This window comes from Phodopus roborovskii, unplaced genomic scaffold (genome assembly GCF_943737965.1).
Source record: "Phodopus roborovskii unplaced genomic scaffold, PHOROB, whole genome shotgun sequence".
Lineage (NCBI taxonomy): Eukaryota > Metazoa > Chordata > Mammalia > Rodentia > Cricetidae > Phodopus > Phodopus roborovskii.
Genome location: NW_026126469.1, coordinates 1145976 through 1164795, shown reverse-complemented (window position 1 = coordinate 1164795; position 18820 = coordinate 1145976). Strand labels below are relative to the sequence as shown.

The window sequence follows — 18820 nt, the reverse complement described above, 5'->3', positions numbered from 1 at the left end:
GAAGTGAGAAAGACATAACTGAGTCTTCAAGAGTTTACATTTTAAGAACAGTGGGAATTACAGAAGCAGCAAACCAAAAGACTCAAAAGAAAGAATGGAAAAAATACATGGTAGGAACATTGTTGTTTTTTCATCTAAAGAGGTTTTTGAACAGGGTTTTACTCTGCAGCCTAGGCTACCCTTGAACTCATAGCAATCATACTGTTTCTATCTCCCAAGTGTTGGAAACCAACATATAGCCAACATAAGGGGAGTGTTATTTGATGGGCTGTCCTTTCGTATATATGTTTCTCTTTTGGTTAAAGAATAAAACATTGATGACTGATTGGCCAGACAGGAAGTGATATAGCTGGGCAGAAACTTGCCACTAGCTAACCATAGAGATCTGGAGGTCTGTACAGACAGGAAGTAATGTAGCTGGGCAGAATCAGGATATAAACAGGGACAAACAGGAAACTGCTCTCTTCTCCGTGGAAGTCACCATGTGAGCCCAGGAAGAGAGGATGCACCAGGCATTCTCCAGTAAACCAAGACTGATGGGAGATGTCATTGAATAAAGCATTGATGTCAATGAATAAAGCACTGTTGGCCAATAGGAAAGGAAGATAGGAGGAACTAGGAGACAAGGAGGAAATAGGAAGTAGGAAGGAGGAGTCAGGATGGAGAGTCTGGAGAAGGCAGAACCGCCAGCCGCCTCTCGCTGGTAAGACCACGTGGATATACATAGAAATGGGTTAATAATTAAGACAGAGCTAGCCGATAAGAAACTAGTAACGGGCCAACAGAATTATATCAAATACAGAGTCTCAGTGCGTTATTTGGGGCTGGCGCCGTGGCGGGACAAGACCAGGCAGCAGGCGGAAAAACTCTACACATTACACAAGACCATGTGGAAATACATAGGTTAATAGAAATGGGTAAATAATTAAGACAGAGCTAGCCAATAAGAAGCCCTAGCCACCAGCCAACAGTTTCATAATTAATATAAGTCTTTGTGTGTGTGTTTGGGACTTATATAAATGTAAGAGTTGAAATAATCCAACATTGATTCTATAGACTTTTAAAATATTTTTAGCAGTTTAGTCTTAGCTTTTTGTTTTCTGAAGAGTTAGAAGATGTCAGGCCAGAAAAAAGTAGCATACATATCCTTAAAGATGTTAAAATGTTTAAAAGTGTTATAAATAGTATTGTCTATCATTTTACTGTTTCATATAATCTTAAAGCTCAATAAGAATTAAAAGGATGAAAATTTCAACAGTTATTTTTTGAAAATGATGATGATACCTTGACAGAGACAAACTTCAAAAGGAAGAAATTAACAATAATGACTCATGCATTTCTAATTGCTAGATAAAAGAATAATGCACAGTTATAAGGCAAATGAAAGATACTTATTTACATAAAATACATTTTATAATATTCATGTATGCATTTTTTTTGAAACAGGGTCTTACTATGTAGCCAGATGAACCTCAAATTGCTATGTAGCCCAGTCTGGCCTTGAAGTTCTTATCTTTCTATTTAGTCTCCCAAGATCTGGAATTACAGGCATATAAGATCACGCCCAGCTCATTTTAAAACATATTTTTAAGTCTGTGTTATCAAATCTGTTACCAGATAAAAATTTTGTACTCAAATTCTAAGGTTAAACAACTAGTGAAAAACAAAAACCAAGTATGGTAGTGCATGCCTATTATCCTGGAACTTTGGAGTCCAATGCAGGATTTTGAGTTAAATGTTCACTCCAAGCTAGATAGTGGTACTCTGTCTCAAACAAAACAAAAACTACAGAGTAAGAACCTACAAATGGCAGCAGTCAGGAGGCAGAGGCAGTTGGATCTTTGTGAGTTCAAGTCCAGCCTGGTCTACAGAGCTAGTTCCAGGACAGGCTCCAAAGCAATGCAGAGAAACCCTGTCTCGAAAAACCAAAAAAAAAAAAAAAAAAAAAAAAAACAAACCTACAAATGGCTGGGTGACTAGCTGTAACAGAAGTGGCAAGTGACAACATCAAAAAAAGAAAAGTGGCTATTATTAACAACAATGACAGATGTGTTCTAAATTGTAGGTGGGTTTGTTGATATATGGTTCCCCGAAGCATCTTTCATCTTTAGGCAAAGTTTAGGTATATTTGTTTATGTGTATTTTGAAGCAGGATCTTACTCTGTAATACATACTGACATGGAACTTGCTATGTAGCCAGGATGTAGCTTTGAATTCATGGCAATCTTACTAACTCAATTTTCACAGTGCCAGAATTACAAGAGTGAGGTGCCATGTCCAGTCCAGCCTAGTTGAATAGTCTTGTTTTTTTAATTAAGATTTATTTTTACTTTTATGTGTGTGTGTGTGTGTATGCGCGCACATGTGCACGCGCTTCTGTGTATAAGGTATCACATATGTATGGGTGCATATAGGGGCCAAAAGAGGGTGCTGGATTTCCTAGGAACTGAGTTAAAGGTAGTTGTGAGCCACCTGACATGAGTGCTGGTCACACATAGGTTGGCTAAGGCTGAGTCTCATAGGTTACCTTGTTTCTCAAATGTTGTTAACAGGCAAGTGTTACTACACCTGAGTAAAATATATTTTAACATACTAAGCACAAAAACCACTTTGTGAATATTGGGTAATATGTAACAGAAAAGCATCTATGGCACATAATCACTGCAAAGAAACCCTTGAAGATGTACTACTGTCCTGAGCATACAAAGAGTAGGTATTAAAATGATGCAAAATTATTTTTGAAAAGAATTTCTAACCTCATGCTCTTCAACAGTCTGTTTCTTCAGTGTAAGATCCAATTTTCCCACAATCTTCAAAACTGATCTTATAAATTCATCATAGAGTAAATGATTCAGACTTTGGAGGGAGGAATTCACAAAGAGAAATGTTTCATCTGCTAAAATAAAATCCTGTAAATAAAGAAAAATTTAAAGAGTTCAAAAACTTTAAATAGTATATTTTAAATACATTATGTTGTGTACTTTCATAGGTATTATGATGGAAACAGTGATATATAAACTGTAACTAATTTACCTAGAGTTTTAAAACTTCAAAATCTAATGTATCTTTTCAAATTATTATGACATTTTAATCAAATAATATGACTTACCTGGTTAACTTACAAATACTCTATACATGAAAGTGAATGAGAGGATGCAGGTCAACCGTGTCATAGTATTTAACTCAGTGAGTTTGTGTGTCTATGTATAAATATACATTGATATAACAACTTGATCTCTCTCTCTCTTTCTCTCTCTCTGTCTCTCTCTCTCTTTCTCTTTTTCTCTCTCTCAATCTCTCCTTCCCTCTCTCCATCTTAGGTCCTGTGAACTAAATCCTAAGCAAGTGCTGTTCTACCAATTCACATTCCAGTCCCTTTATATATACTCTTCTGCTTTGACAGGATATCCTATAGCCCAGGCTGGCTTCCAGCTTTTGAGCCACGGGCAACCACATCTGAAATGCTGAGATTATTTCACATCCAAGCTATATGTCACTACTACATTCATCTACCTGACATACTATTTAAACCCAAAAAAAAAAAAACTAGGAACTCATGATTTTTGATGGAACAAAAATCACTTATTGTGAAAAATTTCTTATCCTAGACTATTAGTGTTTTGTCAAAGCATATATTAAAATACTAGCCACTAGAAACTAAAGATTGTCATCTAGCAATGTATTAGGCAAGAGGCATCATTCTAATATGTAGTGTAAATAACTAATGCACACCAACTCCTCAGAACTATTAAACAACATGGACTTATCTACTTAGCAAAGAGAACAGTAAAGAATGTGCAGAGCACACTCAAGGCCCTGGGTTTAGTTCCCAGGAGAGAGTGGGTAGGGGAGCACAGAGAAGAAGGGGAAAGCTGAGAGAGAAATAGCTAACGAAGGAGAAGCAGACTAAGTGAAGGAGAGGGAGAAGGACTGCAATTGTTCTGCTATGAGAAAATTTTTAAAAATTAATTTGCTTTAAGAAGAAAAAACCCAGGCTTTTGTTTGCATGTTAGAGAAATGCTCTACTACTGAGTGATATCACTAGCCCTCATTTTACTTATTTCTGGTTTTACTTTTAACTGATTAGACTTACGCTATTTATTTATGCTTTAAGATCTTTTGAAAGTTAGTAAAATCCTGAAATAAGTGTCTTATACCTGTTCTTACTAATTTTTATGTCAACTTGACACAAGCTAGGGTCATCAGGGAAGAAGGAATCGTAATTGAGAAAACGCCTCCAAAAGACCAATCTGTAGGGAATTTTCTTGACTGTTAATTGATATGGTAGGAGGGCTCAAATAACTGTGGGCAGTGCCACCCCTGAGTAATTGAACCTGGATAATATAAAAAAAAGAAGGCTGAGCAAGCCATAAGGATCAAGCCAGTAAGCCGCCTCCATGACCTCTATCTATTTCTCTTCCTGCCTCCAGGTCCCTGTCCTGACTCTTCCCTCAGAGATGGACTATGATATTGAAATGTCACATGAAATAAGCCCTTTCTTCCGCTAGTTGCTTTTGACCACAGTATTTTATCACATAGAAACTCTGACAAAGACACCTCTATAACTATAGAGATATTTTGTTTTATGTTTCTGAGACATGGTATTGTGTCTCCTGGTTTTGGTTTGTATTGTTTTAGTGGAGTTTCTAAATAGAGAAATGGAGTACTTTTATAGTTTTCAAGTTATACATTTGGTTGAAGTTGAAAGCAAGAGTATTGGGAGTTCAAGGTGATTCTTAGTTACATACAAAGATTGAGCCACATAAGACCCTCTTCCAGAAAAAAACAAAACAAAACAAAACAAAAAAAAAACAGGTTAGAGAGATGGCTAAGGAAATAAAGGCATTTGTTCACAAGCCTTACAACCTTAATTTGATCTCTGGGAACCACTTGGTGAAAGGACATAAGTGACTCTTAAAATCTGTCCTCTGAATGACACACTAGTGAGTGGCAAGCTCCCCAAATAAGGAAAGGTATTAAAGTATACATATTTAAAATTTTTACCATCATCTGGTCACAGTTTAAAAGATGCTGAAAAAGATCCACATAGTCTTTGTATGTGGGCACTTTCCACTTGCCGGTTCTGACTTCCCCTGAGGTCCACTGTTTATCAGCCTTGGACTCAACATCCTGGGAAGGAAGACAACATTCTATAATTGATTGGTAGAACATAAGAGGCAGCTACTGTCAGAACATGACTTAACTGAACTTTCTAAACTAAAATAGCAACCAATAAAACCTCTGCAAAAAACTAAAGAAAGTAAGACAAGAAAATAAAAGAAGACTGAAAAGGTTATGTCAATGACTGTAGCCAATAAATATTTTTTTAATACATCTACCAAATCCACTACAAATCATCCCTCTTCTTATGTGATCCAATCTCTTATTCCATTCATGTTCCTCTAACTTCTACACACTTTTATATTTTTCCCACATTAAGAGAGAAAACAGTTCTTTCTTTGTAAAGATGTAACAGAAACTGGTAAAGCAGGTAAAGGCATTTGCTATCAAATCTGATGACCTGAATTTGATTCCTGAAACCCACATGGTGGAAGAAAAGAACTAAATCCTGAGTGTTCCTCCTGACATCCACAAGCATGCACACACACAAAGAAAGACACACATACACACACACATATATATAACATAATTTAATTCCTTAAAAGTATATTCATGTAACAAAGGCTCATGTTATACATGAAAATTTCAAAATGTAAAGACATGGATGGGCTAGAAATGTGGCTTGGTTGGCAGACACAAATGTGGCACTCTGGTACACACCTGTCATCCTAGCTCATAAATTACAGGAAGGACTGGGAGTTCAAAGTGATCCTTGCCTACATATCAAGTTTAAAGCCAGCACAGGATAACAGAGACTCTATATTGAGAAAGGGTGTAGTGGAGGTTAAAACAAATGAAGATTTTTTTATACATTTACATGCTAAAACACTGTTTCTAACATCTAGTGATAATATTAATTTTTGAAATTTTAGATTCAGAATTTACCTTTTGAAGGACCACTGGTTTAGAACATATTCTAATTAAACCTTGATGCACTAAAAATGAAGAAGATGAAAGAATAATGAAGGAAACAGTGAGAAACATAATTACTCAAGAAAAACAACAATCATTATTTTGCCTCTTAATTTCTGTTTGGAATTTGTTAATGCAGAGACTAAATAACCACTCAAAGTGATGGTAATTAATGACTATTAAGTGTTTGGCCATAAATGGGCCATCTGAATCATCACCATAACTACCCCAAGCCTTAAGGAACATCTTGGATGAAGGGTAAAATGAATGTAAAGGCTAGAGGATGTGGAGAATGCTATGACATGACATGGCCACTGTATCTACAATCTCACTGCAGCTATGACTACCTGCACAAAATCAAGTCAACAAGATTAGTCAGCATTACAATAGGATGCACCAATTGGGCCCAGTGGGCTATCAGCAACAAAATAAGAGAACACAAAGGTAGTGGGAAAGGTATTGAGGGTTCATAGGCAAAGAGGGAGAGAGAGTTGCAGGCTGTGGTTTGAATGAGAACCCTTAGGCTCACTCATATTTGAATATTTGGTTCCCAGTTAGTGAAACTGTGTGGGAAAGATTAGGAGGTATGTCCTTATTCGAAAAGGAATGTCACTGGAGGTGCTCTTTGAGATTTCAAAAAACCCTGCCATGTTCTGTGTCCCTTTCTGACTAAACTTGTGGATCACACATGAGCTCTTAGATACTGCTTCAGCACCATTCCTGCCTGCTTGCCTGCTGCCATGTTCCCTACCATGATGATCAGAGACTAACTCTCTGAAACTGTGAGTAAGCCCTCAAATAAATGCTCTCTTGAATAGGCAGCCTTGGCCACGGTGTTTCTTCACAGCAATAGAACAGTAACTAAGACAGGGTCATGTATGATCAAGATTGTTTACATGCTTGAAACTACCAAAATAAATATTCTGTTTAAAGAAGAAGAAATAATAGGTACAACTGACTCCAAATTCTAATAAAGAAAAATATTTTGATTCAGCAAAATGAAAAGTTCCCTAACAAGTACTAAGTATACAAAAAATTAGGAACCAGATTTTCTTTTAAATATATCAAATAACATGTTAAATGTTTAACAGCACAATAATAATGAAAATAAGGGTGGGTGGTGGTGGCCTTTAATCCCAGCACTTGGGAGGCAGAGGCAGAAGGCTCTCAGTAAGTTTGAGGCCAGCCTGGTCTACAAAGCAAGTTGGAGGATAGCCAGAACTGTTACATATGATACCCCGTCTCAAAACACCAAAAAGAAAAAAAAGGAAAAAAAAAAAAAATAGCTTACCCACAGTACTAATGCAATTCCAATGAACTGGTCCTTTTTCTGCTAAGGCTAGGAAAACTTTTACTATTGCTTTACAACACACCAACTGCATTTTGGGACTGTACTGAGGAAAGCTGTCTATCTGTACCACCATGAGATGTTCCAGAACTGGAGTATATACTTCAGGAACCTACCAAAAGTGGAGAACAAATTCAAAATTAGAATGGGGAATAAATATAAGAACAATATATAGGTATAAGAAAAATGTATAAATATAAGAATTGTGTGTGTGTGTATATATATCTATATATCTATATCTATATCTATCTATCTATATATATATATATACACACTCAAATTTATTAGAACTGAAGTAATCCAGGTAAATGAAAACTGACTTGTAATTTTAGCTATCAAGCTTAACATTTATTATTGCAGCTGCCAGAAAAAAATCATAATAAACTGAGTGGTATTTACAGCACAAATACAGTGGCAATTGGAATCTTTTAGAGAAATAGAAAAGACAACACCAACTTTTCCTGCTCTAGACTCCAGCTTTTGTTTTTTTTTTGTTGTTGTTGTTTTTGTTTTTGTTTTTTTTTTTAATTATTCTTATCCATTAACTATATTACAGAATGCCTAATGTTTAGAGCTGGGATGATAGCTCAGTCAATAAACTGCTGAAGACCTGAGTTCGGATCTACAGAATACATGACTCCAGCTTCTTGTGTGTTACTATCCAATATGGGATCATTCAATCAACTAAAGGGATATATTAGCATCTGATATGTCATAAGATATATTAGAATAGTAAAGCATTTCCAAATATCCAAATTCAAAGCTAATTTTAAAAAATCAAACATTTAAAGAATCTGAGGTATGGGGCTGGATGTCTCAGAGCTGAAGAGCACTGGTGCTCTTCCAGAGTGAGACCCATTGTCAAGAGCAACATTACAACTGCCTGTAACTCCCAAGTCTGGGAGATCTAATGTCCCCTTCTGTGAAAGGGACACAGAACATGGCACATACAGTGCTCAGACACATGCACCAAAACACCTATATACAAAATAAATTTTTTAACAAAATTAAGAAATGAACCTGTGTTGTTTCTAGGGGTGCTTGCCTATGTTGTAACATATGACTTTACCACCCTATGTAGTGCCAATATGCATGACCTAAAACACTTTAGTTCAAATTTAAAACTGTGTTATGAACTAATGTCTTTTTATTTGAAATGATGTCAAAACATTAAATGCTCTTTAAAACAATAACTAATTATAAATTTCTTTGATATTTTTCTATCATTTCTCAGCATGTAAGTAGTAAATTACTGTATTTTTAAATGATATTCTATTAGAATGTTTGACTTTAAAAGTTGCTGTCTGAAGCTGAGGACATGGCTCAGCAATTGGAAGCACTTGTTGCTCTTACAGAGGGTTTGGCTGCCAGAACCCACATGGTAGCTCATAACTGTCTGTCATTTTAGTTTCAGGGGATTTGGTATATTCTTCGGGCCTCCCTGGTCACCAGGCAAACACATGGTGCATATTCATATAAGCAGAAAAAACACTTGTATGTCTAAAACATTAAAATAAATAAAATCTTTAAAAAAGAAAACAACAAAACTTCTGCTTGGATTTCTGATTTAAAGTCCATTAAAGAAAAAAAAATTATTAAATGAGTGTGGCTTGGGATTAGGACAATACTTCCAGTCCTAAAACAGCCTTAAACACACTTCTGCTATCTGGGCTACACATTTATGCCAAGAAACATTCTCAGCACTAGTGGTTGTAGAATCATTTATCAACGCTGAACAATACTGAAGATACTGTACACCCTATAGCAACAAATAGTCAACCAGGATTTAAATCATTATGTAAAAATAAACAAGTAATCAATCACATTAGTATGTAAATTTGCTTTCATCTTTAATAAATGAAAAAAATTAAACAGAAACCAAATAACTGTTTCAGGATAAATTTAACTATGCTTTATTATCAGAAAGTGTTTGATTCATAGAACTATTTAATATACACAGGATTGCATCAAAATTATCCTTGTAAAAAGGAATCATGAGTGACAACAGTTTTAGTAACCCTGCTTTAGATAACAACAAAAATTGACACAAATACTAAACAAAATGTTGTGGAGATTACAGGGGCACTTGCACTAAATGAACCAAATTATGACTCAAAATTCCTTCTGGAGGGGTACGGTCCTTCAGTAGATGAGAAGGCCCAGAGAATCCCCCAACCCACATCATGCTACAGTTCCTGCTTGGATTTACTTTGTGCAACATAGTTGGAATGTACCTGGCTCAGAACTATGACATGCCAAACTTGGCTAAACCATCTGAAAGTCAAGACATCCCCCTAGTTCCTGATGTCCACCAATGCTATATTCTCGGATCCACCAGTTACGAATCCTGAAAGGCCTGCCTCCTCTAATGCCTCACCCAATCTTTTGTGTTTCTTTGCAATCTTGAAGCTAATATAAGGCCAGAAGAGTAACCCTTGATAGTTTCAGAAGCCTCACTTCTTCCCATGTCTTCCTTCCAGCTACCTAGGAGGGCCTAAGGCAGTAACTATGTTGCTAGCCTGCAAATACAAATTTCATTATTTGCTCACCTGCCCTTTGAGAATTCTATGACTGTCAAAAGAAATAATATGTTTTGGCTAGCTGTTGGTTTCAATAGGTGCTTGTTAGATATTTGTTGCTAAATTTTACTGTTTCAAAAAACTGAAATTAGTATGTCTAAGCAGGTTTCTGGTGAATCATGCATTTATTTTATATTGTTATCAAGGATATGCACAACTGATAATTTAACCAAAAAAACAAAAAAAAAAAAACAAAAAAAAAAACAAAAGAAAAAGTGCTTTTCATTAATAACAACAAAGATTACTTGTGGAGATGAACTTAAGTACTTACAACCATGCTCAGTGTAACCATTTCACTTACTATGTCAAGATAAAGCAGAACACTTGCAATAGACTGCAGGAAACTTGGCATCTGGTAAACATGATCCTCAGTAGCTTCTGTCTGGGTGAGGAACATCTGCTTACAGCGCTGAATGAGCTCGACATACATGAAGTCAACATCTTTTGCATTTATTACTTTGCAAGACTTTAGGAAAGGCAAAACAGAAATTGTATCAGTGTCAAAACAGAGTCACTTAAAATGTCAGTTAAGGACAAGATAATAAACTGCTTCATATCAGTAAGTTAGTTACTTATCTTATTGTACATAAAATATTGTATCTCATGCTTTTCATAATAATGTACATTCACATTCCTATGCCCACGTTAAGTGCCAGCTGCCACAGAACACCCCAGCCGGGTATGGGGTTCCCTGGAATGAGGATTTTTGAAGACGAGGTGGGTAAGGAATTCAGCGGTGACAAACAGAAACAAACACAGAGACAGTTTGAATCTGAGTGTCTTTTGCAGCTTTCAAGTAAGGTTTTTTTTTTTATCCAGGATAAAGAATAGCTTCTTAGAGATTGTGTTCATTAAAGCAAATCCAGACAGAACAAATGACATTATCATTGTTAAGCACAGTAACATTCAACTTATTCAAGGCTAACGATAAATCAGAAAATCATTTAAGGCTAACCACAACTAACCGCCTATTTTCTAAGATTAGGTTAATAAATTTTTATGGTCAGTTATTGTTTAATATTTGTTGCCTAGCTATTGAGAATCTTTGAAATACTGAGCTATTTTGACTTTTTCTTATCAAAAGACTTTCTTTACCAAATGTTTAAACCTACTCTCAATTACACATGTACAGCCATATGAAGTTTCTTTGTTGGAAAATTTTATCAATACTAGTTGTACTTATGTGAATGATATGAATGATTTGAAAAGTGCTGGTTTTCCTGGAGACGAGGTCATGGTCAGTGACCACATCTCAGGGGACAGTTTCTCATTTGTATCTTTTGTTTAAAATGTCAGCATAGGCTTTCAGGAACATTTCATTAATATGAGAAAAGAATAAAGAGCAGAGATTGCCATGAGAACTACTGCTTAATACTTTTCTCCAGCCAAAAGTTCCACAGTTTCAGGAGACCTCCTTCTTTTGAAGTTACCGCCTCAATATATGGAACTTGTCGCACAGAATCTACTGGATTTGGTGTGGCAATCCTAAACAGTTACTTCTATGTTGTTAACTATGTTCTAGGCTGTTTAAAAGGCTGGTCTCATTATGCACTGGCCCTGTAAAGCTTGTCACTCCAATAGGAGACTTCTTACATACTACTAATTTTATCTCTGGATTAGTTAGAGCTACAAACAGAAACAAATGAAGATGAGGAATAAAAGAGAATGAAGATGGGTAATGAGGGGAATGAGAGTAAGAAGAAAGATACTGATGGATAAAACTTTAAGAGGTAGGACATTAGTTTTCTTACAAGCAAATTATCACAGAAATCCACTAAGAAATAACTGAAGTTATTCAGAGCACCTTTTTGGGGTGGTTGGGGGGCCAGATGGAGAAGGCCTATGCTAGTCTTGAATTTAGTATATAACCCTCAATCTATAGCAATTCCCATTTAGCTTCCTGAAGCCTAGATGATAGGCAGGAATCCAGCTAGACTTCTTAAATATGTTTTTCTGTCCTGAGAGTATCTGCCTAAAACTTTTATGTGAAAACAACTATAGGTTTTCTGTATCAACAAAGGACTGCAGAGTACAAAATGAAATGTGATGCTTCTACCCTTCAGAACTGAATTTGTATGAGGTTTTGATTGTTTGTTTGTAGGTTGTTAACTATTTTCTAGTCTTCAGAACTGAATTTATGTGGTTTTGTTTGTTTCTTTGGCAATGTTTGTACTTCTTGATTGTTAACAATCTCCTAAGCATGTTTAGATAGTCTATACTGCCTTGAGCTCTATATAGTCAGGCTGGCCACAAACTCTTAATTCTCCTGCCCATTTCCAACACTGGGATTATAGGCATGTATCAACTATAAGATTTATATCTTTTTTCTAGCAATCCAAGGTTGCTTTTGACAAGTTAGTTGATTTTTCTTGATCTTGTTTTTTCTTGCAGAAAATAGACTACTAACTCATCTTGTCAATGAGCTATGGGGATCTGAAATAATGCATGTATTGCAGTACACAGTAAACACTAAAAATTGAACTGTTAATAGAGTAAGCACCAATAATATCAACACAAGGTATTTTTTAAAAATGCAGTCTTATATTCCTGTAAATAACAAACTAAAAGCATAAAATATAGCAAACTAATGAATCATACTCCCGCAAATAGTCCATATCCACGAATAGCAATGGATAAATCCTTGTTGTTTGAATCTGCATTCCTGATGATTCTGTAGAATTGCTCCATAAAGTACTGCAGCTGACTCTTGTGTAACTCTGCATCTTCTGCCACAGTAAATGAAATCTGTAATTGTATGGCATTTGCTCTTTAGAAACATTTAATAACCAAAGGACTTAAATGAAATGACTATATATGATTATAAAGCAGGAAGGTGGTGGTGCATACCTTTGATTACAGACTTGGGAGGCAGAGGCAGGTGGATCTTTGTGAGTTCAAGGTCAACCTGGTCTACAGAGCGAGTGCCAGGATAGGCTCCAAAGATACCATGTCTCCAAAAAAAAAAAAAAATTTAAAGAAAAAAAAAAATATATATATATGTTTGTATATATACTATTATAATTACATTTGATTGATATTACTCAAAAAAAGACAGTTTCTTAACTAAGGCTACATTGTATGTGATGCATTTTTTTTTCTATGAAAAAGGATCAAAAGAGACCAAGGAAAAGATGATCAGAAAAAAGCATTAATTTTTCTCTTAGCTACATTCATTTATTTGTTTGTGGGTACACATACTACTGTGTGTGTGTATGTGTGTGTGTCTGTATAGGTAAGTAGGAAGACAGAGTATGGAAGTCCCATCGCATGGATCCTAGTTACTGAACTCAAGTCATCAGGCTTCGTGTTTGTGGCAAGTGTCTTTACCTACTAAGCCATCGACCCCATTTCAGGTATTTCTAAGACCCAGCTAAAAGAAATGTTAAAACTAGGTACAGGAAGACAAGAGACCACAGTTGTCTTAGTCAGGGCTTCTACTGCTGTGATAAACATCATGTCCAAAAGCAATTTATGGAGGAAAGAGTTTCTTTCAACTTATACTTTCACATCAGAAGTTCCTGGCTAAGAGAAGTCAGGGCAGGAACTCAAATGGAACAGTAACCTGGAGGCAAGAAGTCAATCAGAGGCAACAGAAGAGTGCTGCTTACTGGTTTCCTTTACCTGGCTTGCTCTATTTGTTTTCCTATATACCCCAGGACCACCTGGCCAAGGGTGGCACTGCCCACAATGACTTTCCTACATCAATTATCAATCAAGGCCACAAACAGACTTATCTGTGGGCCAAACTTACAGAGGCATTTTTTTCAATTATGATTCCTTCTTCCCAGATGACCCTACTTTGTGTCAAATTGACATAAAAACTATGTAACACAAACAGGAAACAATAGCCTATGTTCAAGAACATGAGAGTTCAAATCAGCATTCCTAATTTTATCACAAATTCTGCTCAAGTATGTAAACAATCTAGATAATTACCAAATGCACAGTGGGAAAATCCACTACTTCTATTACTAACTTATCATTATGCTCCCTAATTGTTCCCAAAGCCATTATATCTGATATGGAATTATCACACATACTGCTTGAAAAACTTGTCTTCCACAAAGCATGTCATGAACATCTTTCCCAAGAAGGAAATAATTAAGGCAGTCTGGCAGGACTGTTAAGAGATCTAGATTATACATTGACTTTCAGGTCATCCTAGGCTAAAGAATAAAAGATTATTGCAAAAACAAACAATAACAACTAAAAAAGAATTAGATAATCTTAATTACTGAAAAAATTTTCATCTTATCATAAAATATTTAATCCCTTAAATTTGCACTAATTTAGTACTGGATTCTATCCTTTTCATGCACTTCTATCCAGTTATTTTTTATTTATAACAGCAAAAAAATTAATAATCGTTAACCCACAAGATAAAGAGCAATTTATAACATCATGGTTCACAATGACACTATGCTACTATTAAAAATTTATTATGTAAGCCTCAATTTAGTGCTGTGAGAAAACCTGGAAGCTACAAAAATTATAAATAATGTTTCTTTATGTAAAGATATCAGGGGGAAAGGGAGAAGAGAGTAAAAGAAAATGGTCACCAAAATATGAAATTATTATTTTTTTGGTTGTAGGATATCAGATTTTAACCTGCTACCTGTGGCAGGTATTTTATTCCTTACAATGGAAACAAGCTAAATGTCCTCAACTGATCAATGGAGAATGACAATGTGTAGCTCATATATATAATTCTATGCAGTTGTAAAGAAAAACAAAATTTGTAGGACAAAGGATAGAACTAGAAAATAGTACACTAATTTAAAAAAAAAAAAAAAAACCTGTAAAGACAAAAGTTGCATGTTTTCTCTTACTTATGAATCTTTAAATCTGAGTATATAACTGGGAGTAACCACAGACTAGGGAAGTGGTGTGGGGCTCTAGAGAAAAGATAGTAGGACACAGATAATATAAAGGGGAAAGGGGGGAAATTATAACTGGGAAGGTAAAAAGAGGGCAATAGGGAAAAGGATGAATGACACTACAGATATTGGAAAGGCCACAGGGATACAAAATTTCATTTTTATATATAATATATATAAGTATGGACACATAATTTTAATGAAGTACTTCTCTTAAGCTGACAATGCCCCCCACTTAAGCCACAGACTATCAGAAATCCCAGTACTTAGGCATGGGAACCCTCACTTCTAGCTGTTGGTCAGAGGAGTTCAAGAGACCCCAAAAGCAATTATAGGTTGTTGCTGATTTCCCTCCAGAAACTGAAGGTAAGTCTCTATTGCTGAACACACTGTATACTTCAGACACAGGATTTGGAGGAATAGAACTGGATATAATGTGGAGCCCTCCTCCCTAAGTACATAGTATGAGGAGCTTCCAAAAGGGAGAAAAGCAATCAACAGTCTTACCCAGCTACAATGCCAGAAACCAAAACAATAACCTGAACAGCAACATATGCCTAAAGGTGCAAAAGCAGCACTTATATGGTAGGGAAAAACAACAGCTACTTAACTGGATGTAAGGCCTTCCTACTCAGAAGGAGGGAATTTATACCTGATACTGTAAACCTGGCCTATGACCTGTGATGGTGATGTCACAGATCCTAGAGAAGCTACTACTGCAACTTTCCTAAACCAGTACAATTTCTAACTACATTCCAAATATTTATCCTTCATCCTCAGGTAGTTCTCTCCACCTACTACCCTCATCTAAGAAATTTCTTTCTACACCAGATGAAGACCACCACAAAAAAATTACAACTGGTCAAAATGCAGAGAACAACAGACCATGGGGAGCTCAGCCTCTATTGACATGTCTACAGCAAAGCTCCTTCACCTAAGGTTCAGGAACATCATTAAAGACAGGGCATAAAGATTGTAAGAGGCAGAGGACCAAGACATCTGCTGCGAGACAGTACCTTTAATATATGACAGGGAAGCTGCACACATGACATTGCAACAATATGTTTGCCTAAATAAGATCTGAAGAATTACAACACTACATACCAAAATGTACAGGGGGAAATTTCACAAAGCTTTAACCCTAGATAAAGAAAATTAATGGCTTCCAAGAAATAAAATCAGTTTTCCCCAGGGATGAGTTACCTGTTAGGCCCAAGTGGTCAGCCCTAAGCACACATATGTGCACACAACACTAAATAGGCTCTAAAATATTAGACATTTACTTAAACACACACATGTGTATATATAAATAACAACAATAATTAAAGAACAGGCCTTGAGAGGGAATGGGATGACATGGTAGGGGAACTAAAAGAGGGAGTGAATCAGAAATGATGTAAGTACAGTACTCATGCATGAAACACTCAAAAAAAAAACAAAAACAAACAAAAAAAAACTCTTTAATTTCTCTTTAAAAAGAAGAAAAGAAGAAAGACGCTAGAAAGATTAAGTGGTTAAGAATACATGTTGCTGTCAAAGAGGAGCTGGATTTGGTTCCTAGCGCCCACATGTGGCTCACAGTGGTAGCTCACAGTTCCAGCCAATCCAATACATTATTCTGACCTTAGTAGGCACACATGTGGTAAACATACATACATGTCGGCAAAAGACTCAGACACAAAATAAATACGGCCAGCTATGGTGGTGCACATCTTTAATCCCAGCACTTAGGAGGCAGAGGCAGGTAGATTAATGAGTTTAAGGCTAACCTAGTCTATATAGCAATTTCCAGGATAGCCAGCACTGCATAGAGACCCTGTGTCAAAACACCAAATAAAATAAAATAGATAGACAGACAGATAGACAGACCTTAAAAGAAGAAGTTGGGAGGGATAGACTGGAATATAAGGGACAGAACAGCTTCTTGAGCTTAGCTAGACCTAAAGAACAACATATTAAAGAGTGATCTAACACTGTTTGCACTTCATTTCAGATTTTAAAGGACAAGCTTGTGAAGTGAACTACTACTTACCCTTTTTTCTTTTTCTTTCTTTCTTTTTTTTTTTTTTTAAACAGTCTACGTAGTCCTGACTATTCTGTAACTTACTATGTAGACCATGATAACCTTAAACTCAAGAGATCCACCTGCTTCTGCCTCCTGAGTGCTTTCGATCAAAGGTGTGTGCCATTATGCGTGGTCCCACTTACCCATTTTTTTTTTTAAAGATTTTGTTTATTTATTATGTATACAACATTTTGCCCCCATGTCTGCCTCATACCAGAAGAGGGCACCAGACCTCATTATAGATGGCTGTGAGCCACCATGTTGTTGCTAGGAATTGAACTCAGGACCTCTAGAAGAGCAATCTGTGCTCTCTTAACCTCTGAGCCATCTCTCCAGCCCCCTACTTACCCATTTTTAATAGTGCCACAAGCAAAACTTTTCTTATACCTCCCAGTATTTCCCATCACAGTCAATGTGCCTGTTTCCTCAGCACCGAGCCAAGATGCCCTACAGAGTTTTGATTGCCTGAGATCATCTAAGCTCATTCATTCAATCTAACTGACATGCATGGCAGACCAATAGCAAAGCTTTCTGCTATAAATACTATAGGAACTAATGGATCACTTTATCATTATTTTTCAAGCATGCAGACACACAATTGGAATTTAGTTCTTTTGTGGAAGCTTTTAATGAAAGCTGAATCTGAAGTACCTGTTTCAGAAAGGATTCCAGAGCTGAATACGCAGCTCTCTTTAATTCCACATTTGTATGGCTGCACCACTTTGACAGTACTTCAAATAAAGTAATATAGTTATCCAGAAGGCAGGCAGTAAATTGAGAAGCATGTAGGGTAAATAATCGTAGGCCAGCTGTGAATACAAAAACCATTCCATTTAAAAATAGGTCAACAAAAGCCAGAAAAGAGTAAGAAAGCTTCTTCTATGTATTAAAAGTTAAAACCATGCTCGAGAAGTTTTTGTATATAGCCAAGCACAGTGGTACACACCTTTAAGTACTCAGGAAGCAGAGGGAAGAAGGAAGATCTCTATGAATTTGAGGCCAGCCTGGTCTACAGAGTTCTAGGACAAGCAGGCCTATGTAGATAGGCCCTGTCTCAAAACACAAACAAACAAAAAAGATACAGTAGATTACCCTACAACAATCTGATGTTTTCAAAGTGCCCTCTAATGCTCCCAATCTCCACACTGACTACAACCTGGCATCAAACAAGGGTCAGAAATAGGATCTAAATTCATTAGTTCACAGCAAAATCAAGCAGTATATGGGCTAAGATCGCAGCTAAGTTAGTAGAGTGCTTGGCATGCACAAGGCCCTGGGTTTGGTAGCAACCGTAGCATAAACATATGTCTGCAATCTCAGCACTAGGAAAGTGAAGTCATCAGTTATACAGTGAAGTTTAAAGGTCACCCTGGGCAACATGAAACCATGTCTCAACAACAATAACAAACTAATCAAACAATTTGAATCTCCTAACTGATAGTCTATGTATTTTTTAATATTTAAAATTCTTTTGTATATGAATTTAAACATATTTTTGATCAGATTCTAATTATGCTAGTATTCTTTTTTAAAAATTTATCATCACATTTGTATGTGTGCACCTGCACAAGTAAAAAGGACAATTTGCAGGAGTCAAAGCTATTCTGCCACTACATGGGTCCTGGGGATGGAACTCAGTTCATCAAGCTTTGGGGTCGTGTACCTTTACTACTGAGCCACCTAGCCAGCCCTTAATAAATATGTATGTATGTATGTATAGATATATCTATAACATGCATGTGTGTGTATAAATAAATAAATGTGTGTGTATATGTTTAAATAATGTAGCATGACTATGATCCCAGTTAAGAGTTAATTGCTTGAATTAGTCTTCTTAAACTAATGAAGTCTTAAAGCTTCATTGTAAATAGTTACATGTAAAACATCACAGACTCTTATGTATCTATCTGTCTTCGTT

The 18820-nt window shown here is 36.1% G+C and overlaps 1 protein-coding gene across 1 annotated transcript in view; it reads right to left on the bottom strand.

Annotated features, from left to right (window-relative positions):
• Prkdc (protein kinase, DNA-activated, catalytic subunit) overlaps positions 1-18820 on the bottom strand; it is a 204977-nt gene that overhangs the window by 178969 nt on the left and 7188 nt on the right. Inside the window, 7 exon segments of the mRNA XM_051190977.1 lie at positions 2757-2909; positions 5005-5130; positions 6007-6056; positions 7325-7493; positions 10262-10426; positions 12559-12705; positions 17554-17711. Coding sequence (XP_051046934.1) covers positions 2757-2909; positions 5005-5130; positions 6007-6056; positions 7325-7493; positions 10262-10426; positions 12559-12705; positions 17554-17711 — 968 coding nt within the window.